The sequence below is a fragment of the Podarcis filfolensis genome, assembly GCF_964270895.1.
Source record: "Podarcis filfolensis genome assembly, chromosome: 13".
NCBI classification, from domain to species: Eukaryota; Metazoa; Chordata; class Lepidosauria; order Squamata; family Lacertidae; genus Podarcis; species Podarcis filfolensis.
Genome location: NC_139615.1, coordinates 17621652 through 17641657, shown reverse-complemented (window position 1 = coordinate 17641657; position 20006 = coordinate 17621652). Strand labels below are relative to the sequence as shown.

Genomic DNA, 20006 nt, shown 5'->3' with positions numbered 1-20006 from the left:
TTTAAATGGATGGCGTGGCTTCAGCTTGAGGGTGGTGAAGCTGCTGAAGGAGCAATAGTCTTGGAGAGGGGATCTGTATTGGGATCTGAGCGCAGAGTGATAAAGGGGGCAGCTTAACCATGAGAAAGATCTCATCAGCATGATATATTTAACACAAACACTTTCTTTCCATCCCCCTGTTTTTCTCCATTCAGCTGCAGAGGAATATGGCTTGCTCTCCTTGTCTATTCATAGCAATCCAACCTTTCTGCGTACTTGAAAAACAGTTGTTACCTGAGCCTTACAACCATTGCTTTGCCTCCCACCTGTTGGTTATATTTTTACGGATCCTTCATGTTCTCTGCCCATAATAAGCAGAAAATGTATTATGTGCTGTTTGGTGTGTGTGCGTGTTGTGTGTGTGTGACCACAGAACCATGTGTCAGAACAAATTTCCATCACTTCTGCAGCCTTCAGGAATATGTCTGAGAGAAGTGTGTGTGTGTGTGTGTGTGTGTGTGTGTGTGTGCGTGTGTGTGTGTGTGTGTGTGTGTGTGTGTGTGTGTGTGTGTGTGTATTTGAGAAAAGGCGCTTCTGGAGGCAGCAAAGAGGAACCCCAAATAAGAAAGGCTGCGGAGGGGGAATCATACATAATTGTGGCACATTGATATTTAGAAATATAGGGCATCACATTGTTGTTTTTTCTTGCTACACCCACTCTGAAAGCTGAAATTGCCATTTGGTATATAAAGGACTGTATTAGGCAGCAGGGACCTATATCCCATACTTAATAACATATGTATCTCTTCAAGATGACAAGAAGCCCATGAGAGTACTGTGATTTTAGCAAGTCCCCTGATGTCCTACTATATAAAACTTAAATGCTCTTCCCCACTAAATGGGTTTAATGGAGGGATAGTCCACCATTTGAGAATTTACAAACACAGCAACCCTACCACAACTGTGCACCTGTCAGAACTACAGGCTGTAGGAAAACAATCCCAAAATGAGGACAACCAGTAACAAAACACACTGAAACCAAAGGCCAGGGATATCTCTGACCAGCAATATCTCTTCAGAATACCTGAGTGTTCCTAGGCAATGCATGGGCCATATGCATTGTTGCATAAACTCAGAACCTATTTCCAAACTTCCAAAATATGTGTCAGGATTATGGATTCTGGAGATGATGACTATTTAAACAGTTATTTCTAGTGTGGGTTTTGACATCCTAAAGATCACATCCTTTAAAAATATATATCCAAGTTTCTAGTCCTGGTTATTATGTGTTGAAACATCTCCTTGCCCTTCCCTCACTTCTATTCGCCTCCATCAACATCATCTTTGCCACAAATAAATCCTACTTATTTCCACAGCTGAATCACAGAAAGTAAGATGAATTATGCAAAACTAGACACATTACGCAAATACACTTAATTTGCATAATATATTTTGATACACTCAATTCGCCCAACACATTCTGATTGCAGAATTAGATTTCCCGGAAGCAGAAATGTGGGCGAAAGAGAGAAGCACAGAATACACACAGGTAGTCATGGGGGCTCTTGGCTGAAACTAAAGGCTCTGCAGGGTCAAACTGAATTATATAGGGCCATGGGTTATGGGGGAGATGGAGGGACAGAGGATATGGCAAGATGTAGAGATATATTGGAAAGAACTAACTAGATCAATTGTGCCAAAGGCTTGGTATTACATGCAAATACAATAAATATAAATAAGAGGCTGCATGGATGGAAGTATGGATTTATAGATTGAGGAAAATCTACAGAAACAAAACTAGGGTGGTAAAAGGTGATCAGACCATGTAGATCTATGGGGCTTCAGAGACATATAGAGGAGTAATAGGACAAGGAACATCTGCCAGAAGGAAGACGAACGAGAGAGAGAGAGAGAGAGAGAGAGAGAGAGAGAGAGAGAGAGAGAGATAATCACTTTGCTTATATGAATTCCTCCGTTTGAACCTTGGCATCATCTTGGGTGGCAGAGTAAAAGTAGATACCTTAGTTAGAAAAACTTGAAATAAAAGCCAATAATGGTAGAGGAGGACAGGACCATTGGTCAACTCAACTTCAGGACCAAAACTGCACAAATTCTCCAGCAAGAGATTATATGACCTATCCAAATTTTACATAAATTAGCATCACTTTTTTGTTACAGAGACGAGCAAGGATTTACACAGGACACTGCAGCCTTACCCCCTAACCACTAGAATTCCTACTTAGTAACCTCAGAGTTTTAGAGATTTCACCAAGCATGGCCCAAGACTAATCTGCAGAACCACAATGAGGACTAGAAAGGTACCCTTAAAAAATAAAAACAGAACAATCAGGTTATCAGAGTGCTGAAGTCTGTGCCTGCTACTGTTTCTGCATCTAGACAGAACTACAGAACACAGGAAGCCCTGAATAAGGTAGCCCTTTATGGAGAAGAGTGATAGGACCACAGGGTTATGGAATGTGGGGCGCAGGATTGCACAAGCAGCAGTAAAAGGGGTGGCAAGATCAAAGTCAAAGGGTCACAGGGGGTCAGTGCAAATAGGGTCACATCACAGGGTCAGGTTCTCTCACCAGATAAAGTCTGTGCAATGGCTGCAGAAGGTGGGTTGCTTGAAGAAGCGAGCGGTGAACTTGTGGCTCTTCACCTCATGGATGACCTTCTGGCGTAGCGCCCCCTTGCGGCAGAAAAGCGGCTTAGTCAAGCATTCAGTCTCTGTTGGGGAGCTCAGCAGCGCCATGGTGCCCCCTGGGGGAAGCCCTAGCACCTTAACTGCTAGGGTCTTCAAGAGGGAGGGGTAGGAAAGAACCAGAGGGAAGAGGCGATTAAAAGCAGGCAAGAAAGATATGGGAGCTGGAGGGAGCAGATGGGTAGATGAGGAAGAGGGACCGGTGGATCGTGCAATGAATGAGAGAAGAGGTGGAAAGTGGAGAACTGATGGAGGACGGAAAAGGACTGGAGGGATGTAGAAGGATGGATGGGGAGAAAAAGGAATGGGGAGGGATGGGAGATGAAGGAGGGATGGGCAACGAAGAGGTGAATGGAGTAAAAAAGAGAAAGAGAGAACAGAAAGAGAAGAAGACAGTGATAGGGAGAATGGCAAAACTGCTGATGGAAAAAAAAGAGAAGAGGCAGAGGTGAAAGCTCCCAGCAACAGCTCCACAGAACGAGAGACAGAGAGAGATGGAGAGAGAGAGAAACAAACAGGTTGTGGATTTGGGCTGTGTCTGTTTCTCGCCCAGGAATGGGAGATTTGGACGGGGGAGGCTGAGGCTGAGCAAGGGGGGAGGAGGGGGAGGAGTCAGAGTTTAAAGAGGAATCGCTGGGAAGGCTTTTCTCTCCCCCCACAGAAGCAGCCAGGGATCTCTCCCCTCTAACCCTTTTTCTACATTCTGCTGCCCACTAAGAAAACCCACCAGGTGCCTTGGTATCCACCCCTCTCTCGCCCACACGCCAGGCACACGCACACACCCATCAGATTTCTTTCTCGCTCCCTGAAGAAGCCAGAATTTCTGAGCAAGAGTAAGGAAAATCTAAAGAGATTGGTGAAAGCAGCTGAGGGGAGAAGCTGAGATACTAAAAGGATCGCCTCCTGAATGGGATTGTGGAAGAATAAAGCGGTGCTATTAAAGAAGACTCACAACAGGGAGCCAGCTTTTCTGGATTCTCTGGGGGAGCAGAGAAATCCAGAGAGTTAGGGTGATCCCTTTTGGAGAGGAGTAGGGCTTAGGCAGGTGTGGGATCTGTGGAGGTTTAGGACTCCTGGGTTCCTCTCTCTGTATGCTGACCCCCCCCCCCCCACAGCTGTCTGTTGTCTTGTTTTGGAGTTCAGAGTTCCCTGTGACAAATGTGGAAGGCAGGTTGCCCTTTGGCAGGGTCCCATCCAGGCCTTGTTAATGAATAACTTCGGACACACAGTGGGAGAAATGGACATATATTTCAGATGGGTGCTCAAATCCCAGTTACTTATAAGTCCGTCCCCTCAGCCTGCAAGACAAAATCCAGGAGCTTCGGCTGCCACCCTGGCACCCATTAATTTTGGTTCCTTTCTCAGAGCACCCAGGAATCTTGTGTCTCTGCACCCTTGTCTCAAACTGCATTATCTAGGAGGCGCTAATACCCACTCCCAAAAACTTTCCTGGGACCAACTAACCATTGACTCTCTCCCAGAGAACGCAGGAAAGAACCTGTCTCCCCAAAACATAGGTGTAATCAAGAGACGCGGGTTGCATCTTCCTCGCATCATGTCCTCGCTCCTTTTCCTGGCACTGCTGGCGGTTCTCTGGTTCTCACAAGGCTCTGGACAAGTGGGAGGTGAGTCCCCACAGTCGCTTCACCCCTTTTCTGCTTTCAGTCCCTCTACCTGACTTTTCACCTCCCCTTCCTCATATTCCTTGCTCAGTCGTCCCTTACAAGCTGCTATATTAGGAACGTCGGTAGGTGCCATATACCAGGTCAGGCTATTTATCCATCTAGTCCTCTGTTGTCTGACAGGCAGGAGCTCTCCAGAGTCTGTCCCAGGCAGAAAGAGGTCTTTCCCATCAGCTCCTAGCTGATCCTTTTAACTGGAGATGACAGGGGTTTAACCTGGGACGTCCAGCACGTTAAGCAGTGAGCAATGCTGGGCCGGCTCTACCATTAGGAAGTGTGAGGCAGTCATGATTTGGGGTATCATGAAAGGGCAACAGAATTGTGTAATTAGTTTTTATATTTGGCAAGCTGCTTGGGAGACTTTTATCTTTCATTAAGGATTGTATAAATTAATAAATAATGGTGATTTAAAATAACAGCAGTGATTTAGATTATTGTGATTTCTTTTTCATTTCCTGGGAGAGGCGTGTGTGAGAGATTTTCTGCCTCATGTGCCAAAGCAAGCCTTGGGTACTACTATGTGCCTTCACTTTGGCAGGGCAGGTGTGTTATGTGCCATCTGCCGCTCCTTCTCAGGCAGCAAAATGTCTTGGGCCAGTTCCGCTCCACCTTCCAGCCACCTACAAAACTCAAAACTCTTGACTTGCTGAGGGAGGGACAAGGGAAGGCAGCATTTGCTATTCTACCTCAGGGAGAAAAATGTCTTGGACCAGCCCTAGAGCTGTGCTCCATCTCTACACACTGTGGAAAGATTGTACAGTGGTATCTCAGGTTAAGAACTTAATTTGTTCTGGAGATCCGTTCTTAAGCTGAAACTGTTCTTAACCTGAGGTACCACTTTAGCTAATGGGGCCTCCTGCTGCCACCGCGCTGCCGGAGCACAATTTCTGTTCTCATCCTGAAGCAAAGTTCTTAACCCGAGGTACTATTTCTGGGTTAGCAGAGTCTGTAACCTAAAGTTTCTGTAACCTGGAGCATATGTAACCCGAGGTACCACTGTATTTGCGTTCTGCCCATTTGCAACTTGAGCTACCATCTTATATAAATCCAGGCTGCTGGGCACAAGCAAGCCAAACATAGTTAGAGCAACAATTTTTGTTAGGCCCATCAGTGAAATGACATATCCTGGAATCAGCTGCAACGTTGCAGGGGGTCCTGAAGTATTCTGGGGATCCGACTGTAGTGCTCAGCCACTTGGAGCAGAAAACCCCCAGCTGTACCAGCTGTGTGCCTCAAACAGGACACAGGAGAAAATAATATACTCTCCCCTGCCCCCAAAGACGAGTAGGTTGGAAGGGCCATAAGCTCAGTGGTAGAGCAGCTGCTTTGCAGGAAGACGGTCCCAGGTTCAATCTATGCTAGGAGAGAAAGCAGTCTGAAATCCTGGAGACTTGCTACCAGTTAGTGCAGACAGTGTTGAACTAGATGAACCATGGTCTGACTTGGTATAAGACAGCTTCCCACGAACACTTTATTATCTGTTCATTTTCTCTCACCCCTTTGTACTTTTCCCTAAAGCGTTTTTCACTAAAGGCTCAGGGTGCCAGATTTTTCTGATCTCATTCTGTGTTTGGAGAGGATCACAGAATACAAGCAGCCCGAAGTATAAAGCACCACTTTGTGAGAAGGAACTGTAGAGCCACAGAGTTGTGGAATTTATATATCCTGAACTATCTGTTGGCTTTTGACACATACTTTAAGACGCCAGGGCTCTTAACCTTCTCAGACCTGTCCTGTGTCCAAATAGTTTTCCATTTACCTAACATGCTCTACCCTCATAAAGACACTTGCATATATTTAGATTTCTAGGCTCTGAAGTCTTAAAACTGAGGATGTATAACCAGAATCCCTTCCCTCGCAGTCACTTTCAACACATTTTATAGAAAGAAAATTGAAGCAAAAGCCAAGCCTACAAAGAGATAGGAATCTAGTTAGCTCACTGAAGTCTGAGCCCCTTACTCATAAGAACTTAAAAAGAGCCTGCTGGATCAGGCCAGTGGCCCATTTAGTCCAGCATCCTGTTCTCACAGTGGCCAACCAGATACCTTCTTCTCTGCCTACTGTGTAAGATTGCCAGGTAGGGCTTCTTTCTTTCTGCTGTTTTCCTAACTTCCATTCACTTTTCTTCTCCCTATTCCCACACATATTCTCTCTCGCTCTCTCTCTCTCGCTCTCTCTCTCTCTCTCTCTCTCTCTCTCTCTCTCTCTCTCCATCCAGTGTACAATTTCTAAAATGGGAAGTATCAAGGTTTTATGCCTAATTTTATCTCTGTCTATTATTAAATCAATGTATCCATCCATCTACTCATGGTGCAAATTGTCAAAAAAAATTTTTAAAATGCACACAGTTGTTACTAATGTGTTGCCGAGGATTAATGGGTTTGAGAAAGATCCAGACATCTTTCTTTTAAGCTCACGCTTCTATTTCAAGGATATCACATTTCCCCTGCAATTAAAAGCATATATATATATATATATATCCTACCAATCCCAGAAAATAGGTTTCCTGTCCCTCCCCCACAAGTTAGTTCTTCAATTTAGAGGGCTATGTGAAGTAACGTGACTGCAGAATGGATGTAGCACTATTGCAATTTAGCTGTGGGCTTATACAAAGCAAGCAAGGCAACTGAGGCTCACTTTGCAGATCATCAGGGTAAGCACATTGACTGCTACATAGCTAGGTTCTTACCTGCGCAAATAAACCATCCTCATGACAGACTGCATAAGTCATGTTATTAAATGTAAGCTGTTTAATAATAGTATCATTTTATATATTTGATTGATTATTCAATATACTGTGCATTTTGTTAGCCTTACAGGACCATTAAAATTTGTGCATCAGTGCAATATAATTTGGGAACTGAGTTTACAAGCTGATGTTAGAGCTACAAATCCAATTGAATTCTTGTACTTTTCGTTGTACTTTTCCCTTGTCCCTTTGCCTCCTGTTTTGTGTGACACTCTGCCTGTTGCAGAGCTCTGGAGAATGTAAAAGCTTGCCATTATTTTTTTAATTTGGTTGGTCCTAATAAAAGTGGATCTTTTGGGTGTGTGTATTTTCCAAAATCCAGCTATGGATTTTGTAGGTTTTTTCCTTTCTGGGTCAACTATAATTAGGCGTGTTACCTTCGGATGTATTGCTACTCACATGGCACCTTCAAGTGTTGCAGTCTAAACATTAAAATATTTTTTAAAAAAAACATGTATGGAGATAAACAGGTAGACAGCATTTCTTGTACAGTATAAGGCAGCTTTTCAAGCCAAGTATATATTTCTCCACCTGGTGGCCATTGCCAGCATCACAACTTTTCTCATTCAAGTTTGGAAAGGAAGGAAATGTTCATTTTGCTTAAGATACAAAGCTCTAAATATCCCTCTTTTTAACCCTTATGCCCTTCCATACAGAATATATTTAAGCCAAAGTCTCAAGATCTCTTCAAATGAGTGTTACTTCCCATTAACACCCTACCAACTGCTGTCATGCTCACAATTAGTTTTGCAGGAATTAGCAGGTGATAATGTTTATTATCTCCATATCGTGGAAAGTTCCACTGGCTGATTTCACTGGCACATGCAAAAAGGCTGTTAAAACTATGGGAACAGCAGGCCAAAGCAGTTTCTTTCTGGTCCATTTGTAACCCTTCCCATAATCAGGACTGGTGAACAAAGTAGCCTTTCGACATTCGCATATGTAGAATTTCAGCCCCACATTTGAGACTGCAAGTACACAGTCAAGGCTCATGGCTATTTTTTAAGAAATACGGTAGCCTAGCAGACAGGGAACACAACTCTGGGACTTTTGTTCAGGCCACCAGTAATTCTGTCATCTGTCGGAGCACCAGGGTAACTGATGGATCCAACTTGCTTCGGAAAGTGAATGACATGATAATGAGAGTTTTAGAGGGAGTACAACCCTGACTGGAACATGTCGTCTACCTTGGACTGGGAAACTACAGCCGGTGGAACTACAGCCCATTAGAGTGAATGGGGCACTGCCCCACCAACCTCAAGTTGCCTTCGGCCAGCCCCCATGTGTCTGCCTTCCAAGGGGGTGGTACCGGCTGCCAGCCTCCTCCTGCTGCTGCTGCTGCGAATCAATAGGAAAGGAACTGAAAGTGCCAATATTATAAAGTGGTTACACAAATCCATGGGGCAATCCTATTTGGAATGCTGTGTACAGTTCTGGTTGCCTTACCTCAAAAGAAATATTGTAGAGTTGGAAGAGGTTAAGAAAAGCACAACCAAAATAATCAAGGGATGGAACAACTACAGTGGTACCTCGGGTTAAGTACTTAATTCGTTCTGGAGGTCCGTTCTTAACCTGAAACTGTTCTTAACCTGAAGCACCACTTTAGCTAATGGGGCCTCCTGCTGCCGCCGCGCCACCGGAGCACGATTTCTGTTCTCATCCTGAAGCAAAGTTCTTAACCCGAGGTAATATTTCTGGGTTAGCGGAGTCTGTAACCTGAAGCATATGTAACCTGAAGCGTATGTAACCCGAGGTACCACTGTACTCCCCAATGCAGGAAGGTTGCAGCATTTGGGGCATTTCGGTTTAGAGAAGAGGCGAGTAAAAGGCTAGAAGTTTATGAAATTACACATAGCATGGAGAACATGGATAGAGAAGGGGGGAAATCCTTCTGCCATATCACTAGAACTCATGGACATCCAATGGAACTGAATTTTGGAGGATTCAGGACAGGCAAAAGAACGTACTTCCTCACACAGTACATACATAGTAAAACTACAGAATTTGCCGCCACATGAGGCAGTGATAGCCGCCATCTTGGATGGCTTTAAAAGAGGATTAGACAAGTCCGCTGAGGTAGAGGCTTTCAATGGCTACAAGCCACAATGTCCACACACTGCCTCCCCAGTCAGAGGCAGTACGCTTCTGAATACCAGTTGGTGGCAACCACAGGAGGGAGAGGGCCCTTGCTCTCAGGCTTCCCAAAGGCATCTGGGAGCCTGTGTCTCTCACTTCTCTCCCACCTCAGTGGATATTCCCTGCTGTCAGCCTTTCTCTTCACTGAGCAGCCCCCAAATATCTTTCCCCAAATCTCCAGATGTTATTTTGTTTTTATGTGCTCATCGTGATTCATTCTGGTTGGAGCCAGTGGGGTTAGCACAGCATGCTGTTTTTAGGGTAGGGGGGGATTGGTTTTTATGTTCTGATGTACATCACTTAAATATTGTTTTAATAATAAGCAGTTTACAAACGGTTTTGAATTTTTAAAAATAATAAAAACAAAAGATTTGGCTTTTTTTAAAAAAAAGCTGGGTTCATATTCTAACAGGTAACCCAATTCTTGTTGATTGCTGTCAACAGATTCTACAGATAATAATTCTTATTCTGTTACAATTCGGTTGCAGGGGTGAAGGTTCTGCGTGGTTTTTTGAGTTCAGATTTAGGTTCAGTCTGACATCCTGCTTGTACACAAACCTAAACAAACAAGCACACGGCAGGAGTCAGAGACATTGCGAGAGTAATGAGGCACAGCTTAAAAATTAGGTTCAGCTGAGGGACATTTGAGAAGCTTGCTAGGAGGAAATGAGCCACGATGCCGAAATTATCTCATTCACCACAGGGAAAAGCAGGACCAGGCCTACCATGAGACAGCCCACTCAGATGGGAGATTTCAAAACAACGTTAAAGGACGGCCAATTGCCAATTATTTAGTTTACTGTGATATTTTGTATCGCCTCAAGAGGAGGAGACACTATTTGAATTTTTTGTTTGAGGCAACAAAGCATCTTGGAGCTTCTTGTTAGGGCATAGCTGTCAACTTTTATCTTGTGAGGAATCCTATTCAGAATAAGGGAATTTCCCCTTAAAAAAGGGAAATGTTGACAGCTATGTGTTAGGGAAGGGAAGGAAGGTATTTCTTTACCTTCGACTCCCCCATTACAGACACACAGACGTAGCTCTTAAATAGGATTGTATATCACTCGCCTCTTTCCCCGGTCTCATTCCCTCCTATCTGTGTAACCACTTATCTTTTCTTCTATTTGCAGTCAGGAATCTGACCGACCCCAAATGTCCACTGCGGAAGAAGAATTCTACAATGCTGACAGGGCAGATGTGCCAGAAGAACTGTGAGCGCCGCAGGTGCTCTAAAAGCAGGAAGTGTGAATGTGACGGGGAATGTGGAATGAGCTGCATTTCTACAGGTAGAAATTTGACCACCTAGTCCACACACAGGAATATTCACAGAAAATCCAGGCATTTACGTGCTTCCCAGTCCTTCCTACCTAACTCTGCCCTAGCCACTTTATAGAGATTTCAGAAGTGCTCTGTTACCAGAAAAAAAATCCTTTAAACCAGTTTAGAGAACTTGAGACTTCTGATTCCCAAACTCCAAACTTCAGCCATCTAGTCTTCATCCCCCATTCCAGAAGAACCTAAGATTTGTAGTTTTATGTCAGTTTCAAGATATGTATGTGTTTGTTTATATATTTAAAGTTGCTTTGAGTTACTTTGGGTTTTTTTAAAAAAATCAATAAATTTAATAAATAATCATTCCCAGATCCTTCTCTCCTCCCTGCACATCTCCAATCACATTCCACTTGCAATGATCCCAAGATGCTAGGCCATAGCCTTTCATTTTTCCTTATGAAACAGGTTTCATTCCTCTTCTGGCTCCCATAACTCCAAAACACCACCTAGCCCACATTCACCATCCCATTAGGTGGGAAGAACTGTTTTCTAGTATTCCCAGCCCTGCTCTAGCATCTAGCCTTCCATTTATTCCTTTTGCAGAGGAGTCCTGGTCTCCAGATTCCTTAACCCCTCCTTTGCCCCATTTAAGAAAATTCAATATTCCTGATTGCCAGTTCCCTGTTGCTTCAACCTACTACACCCCAAAAGATCAGCGCTCCTGGTTTTCATCTCTTTCTGTCCATTAGACCTTCTATTTCTTCACAAGAACCCAGGAGTTCTTCTTCCAACATGGATCACTAGACCCTGAGAATCCAGGCTCAACTCTTTCCCACAAAATTCCGGGTTCTCATCAGCCACCATCTTTCTTTCTGTATTCTTCCAAGGCTTGAGGTGTGCATGGCCGGTGACAATTGACAATGCTGAGACACAGCTGGTCCAGGAATCCACTATGTTTGGGGACTTAATGGAGGTGACATGCAAGCCTGGATTTCTAATGGCTGGTGGGCAGGAAGTGGCAATAAGTCGCTGCCAAGGAGACGCGAAGTGGAGCTTCACTTTACCCTGTGAAGGTAAAATCAACCATTTCCTACCATTGTCATCAATAATTACCAGGAGGGACCAGGCTCGCAAGCACCTCTTATTCAACCTAGAACAGCCACTGATAACCCTCCACCACTACAGTGCCTCCACCAGATGACAAACAAAATCCAACAATTGGTCTAATGCACCAAGGATACAGACTTACCAAGCATTTTTTTTCCTCCCCCTTCCTCTTCTTTATCAGATGCTCTTAACCCACCATCCCACTGCAAATCTCCACCAGAGATCGAAAATGGATCCCATGAAGGGGGCCCTTACAACACAGGAAGGGAAGTGCACTACTGGTGTGACTATGGGTAAGTCAGTTGTTCAGGTTGTGAGCCTGAGGGCAGGGACTGTCTTAGAACTGATTTGTTCTAAGTGGCTCAAAGAGTCTTTCTGGGCTAAAGAGCGTGTTAGAAATGATGTAAATAAAACTATCCTCAACTCCATCACTTACTCCAACACGCTGATCAGCATACACATCCCATTTTATTTTATTTGTGGCACTGTGGTCTAAACCACTGAGCCTAGGGCTTGCTGATCGGAAGGTCGGCGGTTTGAATCCCCGCCACGGGGTGAGCTCCCATTGCTCAGTCCCAGCTCCTGCCAACCTAGCAGTTCGAAAGCACGTCTAAGTGCAAGTAGATAAATAGGCACTGCTCCGGGGGGAAGGTAAACAGCGTTTCCGTGTGCTGCTTTGGTTTCACCAGAAACGGCTTAGTCATGCTGGCCACATGACCCAGAAAAACTGTCTGTGGACAAATGTCGGCTCCCTCGGCCAGTAAAGCGAGATGAGCACCGCAACCCCAGAGTCATTCGCGACTGGACTTAACTGTCAGGGGTCCTTTACCTTTACCTTTATCATACCATTCTCATGCAAAAACACCACTGAGAGTGTCTGAACATATATATAATGTTACAATTTCATAAAACGAGGTAGAACAATAAAAAAGTCAGTCAGCTGTTTTTAAAAAGCATAAAAACATTGTCTGCCTCAAAATATAAATCTAATAAATACTATCTCATATCTGGACTCAAGCGGAGAGCTACTGAATACTTCCTTCTGATTTCTTCTTCTTCTTCCTACCTCACAGATATCGCCTAGAGGGACCCAGCTCTCTTTTATGCCAAGAGAATGAGGAATGGTCACACGCAGCCCCAACCTGCCACCGCAAGTAGTCAAGATTATTGGGGTGGGGGACCGAGCTTCTTTCTGGCCACTTGATTAGTATTCAGTAGTATTCTATTCCTTGGTAACACAGGTCCACACATTTTACCACATATACCTCAAATAAACCAGAAGAAACTCCACCTGGAAGTACATTATAAGTTCTGAGTCAAAGGCCAAGCAACTTCTGCCTTTACCAACCAATAGGCTGATATATCCATCCATTCACATGCTGACCTACCCAATAAAGCATCCATCATCCTTCTATACATCACTCCATATTTTTTTCTCTGTTCATAAATCCAGATAAACACCCATCCATGAGTTCTTTATCTGTCCATCTGTTCCATCCATTTACACACACACATTCACACACATACTTAGAATACTTTTCTTTTTCTCTCCCTAGCTGTGACCTGTTCCCGACCCCCCAATATTGCTGAAGCAACCCTGGTTGCTGTGCACCAGTCTGAATACCCCGTGGGAACTGTCATCTATTACTTGTGTAACAAGGACTTCCTCTTAGATGGCTCTAACAGAGTGGTTTGCCTGGAGAATGGAAACTGGTCCCAACTACCCTACTGCAGAGGTACTTTCCTCCTAATCCCCACTGCTTTTTACATACTGACAATTACTTTACCAACCCATCCATTAGATTCCATACCAGCATCCCCATTGTCTTTGCTGTTCCAGATGGTGAAAAGCCAATGGGTCTGTCAACCATACTTAACAGGCTTTGTTTCTTACCCTTTCTAGCCCGCTGTCCCATCACTGCCAAGAGGAGCCGGATGATCTACCAAGGGCGTAAGCTCTGGGTCTATGAGATCCCTGATGGTCTGGTTCATCATGGAGAAATTGTCACGTTTTTCTGCCGTAGTGAGAACAAGACCTGCAGTTTTACAGCCGACAGCCAGTGTTTCGATGGTGTGTTGAAGATGCCCGACTGCTACGATGGTGAGACAGAAAACAACCCTGCACAAAACAACACTGGGTGTTAAGTTTTGGTAGACTGGGGGCAGGAGACTGGAACTGTTATGAATATTATTGCTTTATGCTCTTGGGAGGCAGGTCTCCACAAGCTAGTCTCTCTTGCAATATATCTCAGAACATTGAGCTCACGACTGGTGCGGTATGTGCCATATTCCAGGCACTGTCCCCGATTTAGGGTTCCACTTCCAGATTTCATTGTGGAGAAGTTCAGTTCCTCATTAAAACAAACTTGAAATCTGTACAAGTATATAAAAAAATTCATCCCTCTAACACCAAAATTGTGCAATCAGCACGCAAAGCAACCGAAGTACACTTGAGTAATTAACCGCAATTATAGAACCGTTCGTTTCTGATCAAAGAGCTTGAGATGGGATTGGGAAATGCATAGCATAAAATCTTAGTTTTCCTATTTTAGATATTCTGCTAGCTTCACAGAGGATTTGCACTACCCCCTGTTTGAGGGATGGGGGACACCATACATAGTCAAGAGGGTCCGTTTTTATTATATTCCAACAATCATTGCAAACAGCTTTGCTGATTCCCTTCTCTTTCTTCTTACAGAGCCTACCTATCTGCAATACCACCTGTTCCCCAAAAGAGTTGTATCTGAAATACCTGCTTGTTGAGCACACCTTCAACCCATACATTCCCCAATGAGATGCTTCCTTCTCTTCTTGTTCTGGCTCAGCAGGCCTCTTGGAAGTGCAGAAAAGACAGATGGAAAAGAGGCAATCAACACAAGCAAATAGGAAACCAGCCACATTTGAAACAGAGATCGGGCCTGGGAATTTAAGTATCCTTAAGGCCAACAGCTAGCTATTTTATTGTACTCTATTTATTTTCTATCTTTGTTGCTCCCCAGATGAGCAAGAGATCCCTTTCAGGTCATAAAAACATGCAAGTCAATTTCCTATGTACCCCTTGTTTTTCTCCATTCATCAAGCTGTATGGCTGGATTGACAAATCAGTGCCAACATGATACCACTGGAGGGCTTTTTAAACATGAAGGCAGTTTCATGCAGTAGTTTTTATATAGTGTGTCAAGCATTCAGTACACTTCATATAAATTAATTGCAGTGATCCTACCAATAGCCCTGGAAGGTGAGATTAGAATTATCCATTATATACGAGGGAAGGGCTGAGTCTGAGTAAACAGTGAATGGCTAAGGTTACCCAGAGAGTATATGTGGCTCAAGGAAGTTAATCTGTACCAAGGACTTCTGATCTTATACAGTGGTACCTCGAGTTACATACGCTTCAGGTTACATACACTTCAAGTTACAGACTCCACTAATCCAGAAATAGTACCTCGGGTTAAGAACTTTGCTTCAGGATGAGAACAGAAATCGTGCTCTGGCAGCGCGGCAGCAGCAGGAGGCCCCATTAGCTAAAGTGGTGCTTCAGGTTAAGAACAGTTTCAGGTTAAGAACAGACCTCCAGAACGAATTAAGTACTTAACCCGAGGTACCACTGTATTGCAGTTCATATCTTACGAATTATGCTACACCAGCTTTCTGTATGCTTAGAAAATATTCCTCCACCACAAAAGGGATTGTATTCAAGTAAATTAAAAAGGGGGAAGGAAAAGAGTTTAAAGTTGCAATCTTATGCATTCTTACTTGGAGTAAACATAAATTAACTTGATGAGGGAGGCTTACAATGCAGTCCTACACATCTCATCAGAAGTATGTCCCATTGAGCTGAACGGAGCTTACTCCCAGGGAAGCTGATGTAGAACTGCAGCCTTCTTTCTTACAACTCATCCACAGAACTGAGCTGTGCAACAGGCAAAAAAACTGAACATAGCCTCAGATTGGTGGTGCTACAGGAAGCAAGCTGGAGCCAATTGTAACAATGGGCAGGTGCAACATTCGTCCCAGGCCCCGAGGCCTTGTGACATGGGGCTGTGTACGAAGAGAATGGAAACATAAGGCAACTGAAAAACAAGCCTGGAATGAGGTTTACAGCTTATGCTACTGAATACTCGTGTAAATTGATTTGTACATAATAAACTGCACTTGTTATACAACAGTGTGAACTTGTGCTCACCATGCAACAGAGAGAAACAAAACAGACCTCTGAGGTGCACTGGTCGTGCTGCTGCAGACGGTTTTAGAGTTGTCACTCTTTCTAGCAGGGCTTTTCCACAGATGAAATTAGGGACATCCCCATCACTTGGATGGGTGGCACTGAAACTCCTTAATGTAAGCAAACCTTGGCTCCCATCCAAAGTGGCTGTCCGCCATGTTTTGATAACCTGGGGTGTCATTAAATGGGACCCAGGTGAATGTCATGACCTGAGACCCACTGCGATCAACACAGCAGGTAGGCATTTCTGATCATACATTGCTTTCCCAGCACTGACATGTCTGCTCTAAGTCAGCTTCTAATTACAATAGCTTACAGTCTGCTATCAGCAGGTAGAAGGACACCAAGAAGAACTTGTGCCGATTCGGAATGCAGGGAATCCACAACAAATTCAGATTTTACCATTCTAACAGGACTACAAATGTAGCTCATACCGCTCTAACTAGGGCAAGGCCTACAAGTAGCACTGTCTTGAGGGCCCCCTGAACTGAGGGCTCTGGCTGCATCTGCATACCCTCCAACATTTCTCCAGTGAAAACAGGGATGTCCCATTCCATAATTTTACTATTTATACCCCCACACATCTTCCTGCATTGCCCCAGCCATAGCTTCCAACATATATAAAAATATAATAAAACATTAAACATTTTTTTAAAAAACTTTCCTATACAGGATTGCCTTCAGACGGCTTGGGGGCGGATAACTCCCTACCCTCCAACATTTCACAAATGAAAATAGGGACACCCTAAGGAAAAGTGCGACATTCTGGGATCAAATCAGAAACTGGGATGGCTTATCTAAATGAGGGACGTCCCTGGAAAATAGGGACACTTGGAAGGTCTACATCTGTTGAATTTCTGCATTTCATGTAGCTCTTAAAAGACAAAGGACCACTACTTGACGGGGACACAGCAATCTGAGGTTACTGGCTAGCATTCACATGTACCCTCTTCTCTCCACCCCATGCTTTTTGGCCAACCATTTTGCCAGTTCAAGGGGAGAGAGCCTAGGCCAAGATTTAGACTGACTGGGGCCAAGCATATTTCAGCCTGATGAAAATGTGTAAGGGAAAACCATATGTCTTGTGCCTCCATTTTTAAGCTCCTCTACAAACAGAGATGGGAAACATTTAGCAGTCCCCTTTCTGTCACAAAGTGCTCCCCAACCCCTTCCTGGCTTGTTGCTAGGCAACAGGCCTATTTCCCCCTGGAGCCTTAGCAATGGTCACAGGGGTTGGGGTACGACACCAGCGCCTAAACTGAGAGAAATAAAAGGAACATGGGGCCTGGGATGGGGCGTGGGGGGAGGTGTGAGTCTCTGAGGAGGGCCTTAAAGTTCCCACAAAGATCTGCAAGTGAGGTGATCTCAACCCCTTAGATTAACAAAGAGGTGACAAGATGTTGAGTGGGAACTGGATTTCACCTCACTACCTAATGTGTAGAAAAGGGAGGCAGTAAATCTAAAGGCTACACAAATCCAAAAGCAACACAAAACCAGGAAATTTAGTATTGAGTATGATGCCCTTCAGTGAGTCCTACCCGGTGCACTTTGAGCTAGAGTGACTCTAGTTTCAAGCCTATGTCACTGGTTATCAAAGTTACTATTACAGACTTGAAAAGACATCAAAACTGTTTGACTGAGAAAATCATGCACAACCACAGAATAAAGCCACTGGGACTAAATATGAAGAAACATTTCAATAATCACCATCTTCAGATATGTTCATTATTGCTCACAAACCAGACAAAGAAAACTTAGGGCTCATCCAGTCAACCTATTTGTTGAGCATTCATCCTGATTTGCTTGGGTGAATTGGTGCTTCCAGACTCTCATCATTTTTGGGAAGGATGCAATCACATCCCTGCAATTGCAGATTGCACAATTATAGTTGATTAGGAGGTCTTGCAGAGCAAACCTTCTTCCCCCAAAGGTCAGACTTCTTTGCAATGAGGAAAGCAATGGGAAAATGCACCGGAAAGTGAGGGATAACACTTGCTTTGATGCAATGTCATCTAACCTCATTTGCAAACAATTCAGAATGAATGCTGATTAAATAGCCACTGTCTACTAATCCTCCCTGTCCCTGCAAACAAATCAAAATGAATGCTCAATCAACAGGCTGCCCAAAGCTTATGGGGCGCTTAGATTATATCCAGTCTTTATGGAGCATTTGTTCTGATTTGGTTGTGGGGAGGTTATATGACACTGAGCAGTCATTCCAATTTGCTTATGGGGTTTGCATTTGTCTTCCCATTAATTCCCATATCACATTTTTCAAGACATTTCCCTGTCACTTTCCTAGCTGCAAAAAGTTGGTTTCTTTTTCAAAAGTGCATTTGATATGCTAGAATGACTTTGATCCACTTGAGCAAACCAAACTTCCCTGGTATGCACATGAATTGCTCTCTCAAAATACTGACAGTCTGGACGTGGTTTAAAACAAAAACAAAACAGAGGAGAGAAGCATATAAACGGAAGATTTACAAACTGCATGCAAGCTAAAGATGACAAAAGATAAAACGAGGCAAAAGGTGAACAAAATGGCTGGGCACAGGATTGCCCTTTGTGTTAATCATCGCTTTTCTAAAATAAAATAAAAACCTTCATTTTTTGGATATGCAAAGTATAGCTGCCAGCTGCTAGCAAAGGTCATGTACACAAGCGTTTATTCCAGAAAAAAAATAATCCGACAGTTTTTGTATGCAATGTGTGACCATGTGTGTAGGAAAAAGAGGTGAAGGTCACTATTGACGACAAAATGATCTCTCTCTCTCTCTTGCCTGCCAAACCACCAGGCCAAGTATAAGTAATGGTTGCCACTGGGATAAAAGCAAAAACACAGCCTCCACATCCCTCCAAGTTCCTGGAAGCCACCTGAAAAGGGTGAGTGACCTAGTGAGTAACGAGGATGCTATATGCTCCAATTGCCAGGGACAGCCCCTATTATCCAGACTCTGGTAAATATAGCCAAGCCTCTTTTCTTGTCCCTAATTTTTGCTTTTAAATGAGATGCCTTGTTAAAATGTTAATGGAGTGTGAGCTGTATGGTATTCATGGCAGGACTTGGGGGAGGGGGGGCGGAATCCAGGAACCCAACAATCAGAATAAACAGACCCCTTCAAAAAAATGCAGCATTGCTACCTTACATTATTAAGCAAACCAAGTAATACCCATTGCCATCTAAAGATGCACACCCCCATAAAAATCCAGAGTCTAAAAATTACCTAAGTGCATCACTGTGTGAGTTGAGTTGCTGGCATTGCAAATATTCAGTGTTTCAGGGTCAATCCAGAAATATGTGAAATGTGTGTTTGCATTTCATGTACCTGTTGGAAGGAACGAAGGAAGCCAAGGTGTAGAAGAAACAACCAGAGTTAGGACCACAGCCGATGAGGACAGAGAGGTACCTCTTTCTCCTGTACTATCAACAAAAACCCCCACTCTCCAGATCTTATTCCTCCAGAATGAAAGCTGCCAGGGCAGCCATCATCTCTAAGTGGGGAATGGGTGCACATTGTCCTGCCAGATGCTCTGGCCTACAAATCCCATCATCCCTGATCATTGATCTTCAGCTGGGACTGATAGGGGTTGTACTGCAAAACTTGGTGGCAGAGCACCACGTTGGCAACCGCTGCTGCACAGCACATGCACAAAAACTATGGCATCAAGCCTTAGGCATGATCACAAAGCATGAGCATAGCCCGCTGCTTCCACCGCTGAGTTGACAAGATATTCTAGGACAATTATGTTTTCTGTAAAGCGCCATCAGTTATTCTTATGGTTTCTAGGAGCACCCACTCGGCAATTTCAGAATGAATGCAGCATACTGCAGGCAAAGAGCCTGTAAGAATGTGGAATAATGGAGGGGCTGGGACTGGACAAGCAATAACCGGGAGGGGGGAGGTACAAGCATGGCCTTATTTTCAGCTATGAAATGTTGGAGGGTGTGGGATGGGGAATTGAAGCTCCTCTCCAGGAGACAGCCCTTTTCAGCAGTGTCCCTTTCATTTCTGGATCTACTCTTGCTGCAACTGTCTAGGCTTAAGGAAGAAGGAACTGTGCCATTTATTTTTCCAGATAATGCTGGCATACATCTCTTGAACTCCCTGAAGAATGGTTGCATGAACTACATTCCTGGATGACGTGTTAGCA

General features: G+C 44.0%; 2 protein-coding genes across 2 annotated transcripts in view; one reads left to right on the top strand and one right to left on the bottom strand.

Moving 5' to 3' along the window:
* PRKCG (protein kinase C gamma) overlaps nucleotides 1-3847 on the bottom strand; it is a 50515-nt gene extending 46668 nt beyond the window's left edge. The window contains exon 1 of the mRNA XM_083584092.1: nucleotides 2568-3847. Within this exon, the coding sequence (XP_083440218.1) occupies nucleotides 2568-2734 (167 nt within the window). The 5' untranslated portion in view covers nucleotides 2735-3847. The remainder of the gene's footprint in view (nucleotides 1-2567) is intronic.
* Nucleotides 3848-3959: 112 nt separating this feature from the next.
* Nucleotides 3960-15795, top strand: LOC310748373 (beta-2-glycoprotein 1-like). Its single transcript, XM_083584104.1, has 8 exons — nucleotides 3960-4308; nucleotides 10381-10536; nucleotides 11410-11595; nucleotides 11811-11922; nucleotides 12703-12779; nucleotides 13186-13365; nucleotides 13533-13730; nucleotides 14328-15795. Exons 1-8 carry the CDS (start codon nucleotides 4239-4241, stop codon nucleotides 14390-14392), a joined length of 1044 nt encoding a protein of 347 aa, XP_083440230.1. The 5' UTR covers nucleotides 3960-4238; the 3' UTR covers nucleotides 14393-15795.
* Nucleotides 15796-20006: the final 4211 nt, after the last annotated feature.